At 40.8% G+C, this 7592-nt stretch overlaps 1 protein-coding gene across 1 annotated transcript; it reads left to right on the top strand.

Annotated features, from left to right (window-relative positions):
• The first annotated feature begins 212 nt into the window (after positions 1-212).
• LOC107761339 (uncharacterized) lies at positions 213-5986 on the top strand. The gene is made up of 2 exons (XM_016579570.2): positions 213-909; positions 4267-5986. Exon 2 carries the CDS (start codon positions 4269-4271, stop codon positions 5226-5228), a length of 960 nt encoding a protein of 319 aa, XP_016435056.1. The 5' UTR covers positions 213-909; positions 4267-4268; the 3' UTR covers positions 5229-5986.
• The last annotated feature ends 1606 nt before the right edge of the window (positions 5987-7592 follow it).

Below are 7592 nucleotides of genomic sequence, written 5' to 3'. Positions count from 1 at the left end.
AGTACAAATTTAGCCCAATTTTATACAAGAGAAGGCCCAAACCGGACAGCCCACATCCCCAACTAAACCCGCCCTAAATAACCCTCTGACCCGCCCCATCCCCTCTTTGAATCCTAGCCCTCCATCCCAATTAATCTAATGGCTAGCATTAATTCCATCAACCATATAAAAGCTTAATCTTCCCCAAACCCTAAACCTAAAGACTAGTCGCCCCATACCTTCCCTCTCCTCCAACCCCTCTGCCCGCTTCCAACTCGCCCAAACTCGCCGGAATCGGGCGAGTTCGCCCTCAACAAATCCCATGGTCCCCCTCTCTCTTCTCCTTCTTCCACGTCATTCATTCCGTACTAAATCTCATCATTTCAATCCGATTCACACGGATTTCTTCTTTTATTTCTTTTGTTTAAACACAAATCCGAGGCCCTTGAATAAATTTGGGAGAAATGGAAACCATTGGATAAAGATTTTTGTCCAAAGTCTCCATTTTTCCAATTTTTGTTTGTGAAAGGGGGATTTTCGGATTTGATTTTGGGGTCCCACACGATTTCTTGCTGAGGAAGAAGAAGCTTCGAGAGAGGGTATATTTGGAGCCTTTAGACAGAGAAGAAAAGGTGAAAAAGTTCTAGGGTTTTGATACTGGATTTCGACATTTCTCTTCTGATTTTCGATTTTTCATACAAAAAAAGAATTGAATTCTTCTTGGTTTGAATTTGACTCCCACTTCGAAAAATACAAAAAAAATGATCTTTTTCAGTTCTGTTTTGATTCTCTTTCATGGAGTTCAACTGAGGCATTGTGGAGCTTTGAGGTTTTGTTAGCCGTTCGAGTTGGCTCGCGATTCCGTTCGAGTTAAATTTGTTCGTGTAATTGTTGGAATATCTTTATTAATCGAAAACCAGCCTTTCTCAGGTTCGTCTCTTTACCATTAGATCTGCTCTCATTTGCTTATGGTGAATCAAGCCTTAAAAGATCCATTTTAAGATGGGTTATTTGGTATTCTACATTGAAACACTTACCTCCAGAAATATGGGTAATTGATAGTTGAGATTTGTTTAATTTTCTTGGGGTTTGTTCACTCCTCTGTTTTAGCATTTTATTTAGTCTTGTTTAACAGATCTTTGGGATTGAGTGAATCTATTTTGTGGTGAATTTACATCTGAACGGCAAAGAATTTTTATAGAAGAATACCAGGATCGCGTTTGATTTTAGTCAAATATGGATGAATATTCATGTGATTCTTTACCATTAAAAATCGCCTAAAACTATAATTATCCATATGTTCGCTCGCTTTCTTTTTATGGCCCAAACATGGATTATGTGAGTTGAAGTTGTCAACTGGCCTTTACAATCTTCATATAAGATGAATCCATCATGAGTGTCTCGAGGTTAACCTGTCAATAGTTGGGTTTTCTAGCCTACCAAAGGTGATTTATGGCATGTTTCAGTCCACCTCTTGAGTAGAATTTTTTGTCGAATCTTAAAAAGTTGGGATTTAGTTCTTCGATTGAATGAGCTGAAAGTCTTTCTTAAGAAAAAAAATAGTTCTATAGTATATTATCTCAGTAGTGTAGGAGCTTTTGTCATCGGGTATGATTGTTTGGCATTATTTTAAAAGAAAAAATGAGTTTTAAAATCATTGTTGCTGTTTCGTTACCTTGTGAGATTTGTTGGTTTACTTTTGAGGTAGATTTGGACGTGTAGTTAATCTAGGGTATAGAGCACAATTTATGATTGATTTAAATTGTTTTCTAAATAATGTAAGATAAAGAAGAATTAGGGTGATTAGAAATCTTTTAATGTCTCTTCTTAATGGCTTTGATTCACATTTTCCTTTATTGTTCTTCAGCCTTCCCTTTATTTGCTGAACGTTTTTCTTATCTGTTTGAATGCTACTTTGTTCGATCCTGCTGGGTGTGAAATTGTATGAATGATGAACTGGGCCGTGGGTTTGCAGGGTATGACCAGCCCATTTGATAATTAATTTGTTTTCATATTTTTAGATATAGGGCTCGGTCCCATAAAAATAAAAGTTAAAAACAATACATGAGTGAATTTAATTGTTCTTTTATTCAGTTCTTTACTTTATTTTCTTTATTGATCATATTATTCATTAGGAGCATGTCTAGGCCGGCCATATTTGGGTAGGCAAATCTTCAGTACATTCGTGTTTTAGTTTCTTTTGAGGCGAGAGGTCGTTCCCTTAGTTAAATTTATCCGGGGATTGCCCCGAAGAATTTGTAAATATATTTTATCTCGGGGAATGCCCCATCGTACATGTAAAAGGAGGCCAAAAGTAGAAACTTGTAGTATTTTTATTTCATTTTCATTTTTCTTTCTCTTTTATTTAGGTGGGGACGACCTCGAACCTCTTGTGTGTTTATTTTCCTTTTTCTGTGTTTTCTACCTCAATTGAATATTTTTAAAAAGCCGACTAGATCGAGTATGCAACCGTGACTTTCACGGGACTTGAGGAGTGCCTAACACCTTCTCCCTGAGTCAAATGAACCCCCTTACCCTAATCTTTGGTGTAGACTTAGTTTTAGAGTTCAGAGTGTTTTGAAAGGAAAATTATTATCATTTTTAGAAAAACGGTGACCTGACACACCGAAATCAAATGTCAGGTGGCGCCTATGAGTTATTTTCTTTTGAACACAATTTTGGTCATGTTCTAATTGGAAACCCTTTTCAAGCTTTACTAAATCTTTCTATTTATTTAAGAGGGTTAGTGAGGTTTGTTAAAAAAAGGGGGATGTGACATCTCTGACGACTCTGCTGGGGACTTGCGGGTTCGAGCTAGTACTTGATTTTGTTGGCTTTTAGAATATTTGGTTGAGGTTTTATGTTTTTTCATTAGCTTTACTTAATTTTTATTATGTTTTTATATTTTGTTATTTGCTAGTTGTTTATGTGTTTACAGTTTTTACTTTATGTGTTACTGCTTTATAACTGACATCATATGCATTACCCGGTCAATTCTTTCTGCAACAAGTCTCGGAGTACGCATCGCGTACACGAACTCTTCGTTGAGTCACCCTTATTTTAGAAGGGGAGGGGGGCGTCGGCGTATGGAGTGGGTGGAAAGCTTGAGCAGCCACCATCGACCATACGCTCCCCCGAATTGCCTTGTTAGTGAACCCCAAACTTAGGTCAGCCTTTAGATCATTTTTATTTGCATCATGTCATTTAGACCTAGTAGGGCTCGGTCCCAGGTACCGTGTCCCTTTGTAGGAAGCCCGTCCAAATTTTGTCAAAATGGGCCCGTGACCCAAAATGACATTTAATCATCCTATGTGCTAAATGTTGCATCTGTGAGGGTAGAAGGATCATTTGGCGGACCGATGCTTGGGAAAGAAGGGTGAAAATGAAGAAAGTAGGGCCCACTCACATTTTTTTCATAGTTTTCCAAAAATTCAAAAAAAAAATCCAAAAAGATTTTACATTTTCCATCATTTTCCCAAAAATTCAAAAAAAGGAGAAAAAGATTTTTTTTTTCAATTTTCATCAAAAATACAAAATAATAGTTTTTCCAAATTAGTCGCATTTTTTTAAAGGCTTCCTCCCATGTTTAATCTCCCGAACTACGCGAACCTGATTCTCGTCTTTTGAGACGTGATATATAGGCAACCCACATAGAGTCTGATCTTCCTAGTAGGTCCTAGGTTCTTGGCTTACAGGGTCGTAGCCAAATCTTGTATGTATAGCCATATTTGGCCACATTGGCCGTTTTTGCAAAAATAGAAGTATTTTCTCAAAGTAGTTTGTTATCTCTTGTCTTAGGATCTTGAGTCTACAATAAAGTGTCCTCTTAATTCTAAAGATCTTTCCTGTCAAATTTGCATGTCTAGCCACTTTTGGCCACATCGGCCATTCTTGCAAAATAGGGTTACTTTCGCAAGAGTGGCTATTTACCCATGTCTTAGGCTCTTGAGTTTATAACTCGGTGTCATATCACTTTAAGGTCCAGCCATGTCGTATTTGCGTCCCTAGCCACATTTGGCCACATCAGCCATTTTACAAAAAAAAGGGTCCATTTCCGCAAAGTAATTTTTAAGACCATGATTGTCGGGATATTAGAGTCATGGAAGCTTTAAATGGAGTATTTCTCATGCATTAGGGGTCAACTTTGTCAAGTTTGCGCTAATAGCCACTTTCAGCCACTTAGGCCATTTTGCAAATATAGCCAAGTTGTGTCCTGCATTTGTCCACTAGGAAATGTGGTGGGATCACGTAGTGTCCCAAGTCGCTAACCATGTTTGCTTTATTCAGGTATGAACCCGCTGATTCGATCCAAAGTGCTGATGGTGGTAAAGATTCCTAGGAAGTTGATCAAGTGGTGGAAAATGTTTTCATCGTTAGAGCATCATGAGTTAATGCAGAAATTGGGCACCCTAACTTCCCTTCTTGATATCACACCTCGCCCAGACTTAGTGGAGGCGATGCTGACTTATTGGGATCCGCAAAATTTGATTTTCAGATTTGGAGAGTGTGTGATGACTCCTACCTTGGCGAAAATATCTGGTCTCACTTATTTAAGCTATATAGGCAAGGACATGATACTTCCCCGAGACTACTCTAGGACAAGATTCCTCAGCGACCTGGGCCTGAAAGATAATAAGCATTTAAAATGTCTCGAGCAGTCCTGGATATCCTTGGATTATTTGTTTGTTAGATTTGGACCACAGGATAGTTTTGACGTCTTTTGGGATGAGTTCTGCACAACCAAGGCAAAGTGGCAAAGACATCGCCTCGAAGCTTTCAGACTTGCTTTGTTGGGATTATTGGATTTTCCATTAGATGAGAGGCACATTAGCACCCGTCTACAGTCAGTGGTAATGGCACTATTTCATGAGAAACAACGCAAAACCGTTACCGTTGTGCCGATGATCTTAGCAGAGTTGTACCGAGCCCTGAGTGAGGTTAAGGGAGGTGTCAGATATTTTGAGGGAAGTAACCTTTTGCTACAGTTGTGGATGATGGATCATTTGCACATCGCTTCCTTACTTTGTCCCATCGACCGTGCCTTAAGGGATCGGGTGATATGCATCGAACGTAGGATGAAATCTGCTAGGTTTACGTACCCAGTAGGCGTCACGGCTTGGATTGAGTTCCTTGTTTTGAGGACAAATGGGAATGTTTTGTGGGCTTACCTTTGGCTACCTTTGGATGATATCTTGGTAGGGTGCCTCATGCTGCCTTTCCTGATGCTGATAGGACTTAAGTGTGTCTGATTATATACTCCCATTAGGGTAATGCGGCAATTGGGCAGAAGATAAGAGGATCCTCCAACTTTGAATCTTCGGAGGCACATCATAAATTTTAGCAAAAAGGCGGCTGATGAAATCAAGTATGTGCAATACTGGAACAATGCAAAGAGGATGAAGAAAAATACATTAGTAGAGGACGTTGGCAGGCCCGAGTGTACTCAGGAGTACTTGATTTGGTTACAGTCCGTCCCGCCAGGGGTCAGCACCCCATTGCCAGCACAACTTAGGGGGCGGGCAATTCAGATAGATGATTTTGAGGAGGCATCGGACCAAGATCCCTGGGATAAGCTTGAGTTGATAAAGTCTCAGTTAGCGGGATTGGCAGCAAACATGGAGCAGCATGGCCAGTATTTGTTTAGGGTCGGACTTCAGGATGCGAGGGCACACGCCAGGGCCTTTATTCCCAGCATCGATGTTTCTTTACGAGGCATGTTACAGAGTTTGAGCATGATGGACAACCCAGGATCATCCCAGCCAGGATCATCGCATTCAAGAGCAGCTTGAGGATTCATTCTATCTAGGTGTTTTGAGATCGTCTTATGTTGTCTTTTACTTTCGTGTCTTGACTAGAAGTACTAAGTCCTTTAGGTAGTGTCAAAGTTTGTCGTAGTGTAGTTGAGTCTGTCAGGTTTTTCATTATCACACTTCTTATTGTATTTTAATATCGAAAAGTTTTTAAATGAAAAATCCCAAAAAAGATTTTGTTTTTAGTTTATTTTCCATCACTTTTCCAGAACTACGCTTGGTCTGATTCATGAGGGACATGATACGTAGGCAACCTACATCGGGTTCAAATCATTTTTGGTTCAAAATAAAAGGAGAAAGAAAAAGAAAAGAGTGATAAGAGGTGTTGGAAAAGAAAGAGAAGAAAGGATTGAAATGAGCAAGTTGGGATGATGCCATATGACCCTGCGACCCTCAAAGCCATTTTAGAATCATTAATCATTGCTAGGTGCATTTCACGTAATGTGATATTATTATTTGATAAATGCTTTAACGCTAACATGGTGGTTTTGTGTTGTTGTCCTCTGTTATCTCTATCAGTTTCAGGAAGGTGGTTCGTTTGTTGGCATCCTGGCAAGTCATCCATACAACACCCGATCAAAGCGTCAAACAGTCATGGCTAGTAAGGAAACAGACACTGGAGTTGTAGACCCACCAAGGGAGATTGTTGAGTTGGAATCGGAACTGCAAGAGGAGGTCCGGAGGTTGAAGCATCAGATGACAGAAATGTATCAAGCCTGGATTAAGGGACACCCTCCACCCTCCACCCTCGTTCCCTACCAACTACATAGAAAACCCTGCTTCCATTCCACCACTCTCTCAATCCCAGATGCCCAATACTATTGATCTTTCCCCACAACACGCACCTGGCTTTACCCCTTACCACAACTACCCCGACACTTCAGCCCAAACTGTTCATGCTCCGCCAGCCAAAATAACCTCGTACCCTGATCCAACATCTGCTCCTATTTTTGTACCCCCTCCACAAGCTACCCTCCACCGATCCTCTAGTGGGCTCGCATTCCCCACTACAGATGCCTACTACTATGCACCGGAGCCCACCTTCAAAGTCCCAGATCCTTACTCTTACACTCCCCAATTTGAGCCTCATGTTGAAACTGACAAACCACCCAAGAACGCAGAGCAAGAAGAGATGTTTAGGAAGGTATAGAGTCTGGAGCAATCATTGAGAAATATGCAAGGAATGGGAAACCAAGTGAGTGTGGCCTATAAGGATTTGTGTTTGTTCCCCAATGTCCAATTGTCTGTCGGGTTCAAGATGCCCAAGTTTGACTTGTATGACGGACATGGGGATCCTGTAGCTCATCTGAGAGGTTATTGCAGTAAAATGAGAGGCACCGGGGGAAAAGACAAATTACTGATGGCACACTTCAGCCAAAGTCTGAGTGGGGCAGCTTTAGAATGGTACACCCGCCAGGACGCCAGCAGGTGGTACACCTGGGACAATATGGCTCAGGCCTTTGTCCGGCACTTTCGGTACAATATAGACATTGTTCCAGACCGCCTATCTCTGACCAAGGTGGAATAGAAACCCAGTGAAAGCTTTAGAGAATATGGGTTCCGATGGAGGGAACAAGCTGCACGAGTCAATCCTCCGATGGAAGAGGACGAGATGGTTAAATACTTTCTTCAAGACTTGGAGCCCACTTACTATGGCCACTTGATCTCAGCCATTGGTAAGTATTTCAATGATATGGTGAAGATGGGAGAAATTGTGGAAGAGGGGCTCAAGTCGAGTAAGATCATGAGCTATTCTGCTATAAAAGCAACCACTCAGGCAATCCAGAGTGGTACCGGAAGTTT

This window comes from Nicotiana tabacum, chromosome 3 (assembly GCF_000715075.1).
Source record: "Nicotiana tabacum cultivar K326 chromosome 3, ASM71507v2, whole genome shotgun sequence".
In the NCBI taxonomy this organism is placed as follows: domain Eukaryota; kingdom Viridiplantae; phylum Streptophyta; class Magnoliopsida; order Solanales; family Solanaceae; genus Nicotiana; species Nicotiana tabacum.
Note: the sequence above shows the minus strand (reverse complement) of the source record. Positions and strands in the feature narration are given on the sequence as shown.

Bases quoted from the DNA above. Each gene is read 5' to 3' on its own strand.
- LOC107761339 (XM_016579570.2), top strand. From the start codon at position 4,269: ATGAACCCGCTGATTCGATCCAAAGTGCTGATGGTGGTAAAGATTCCT.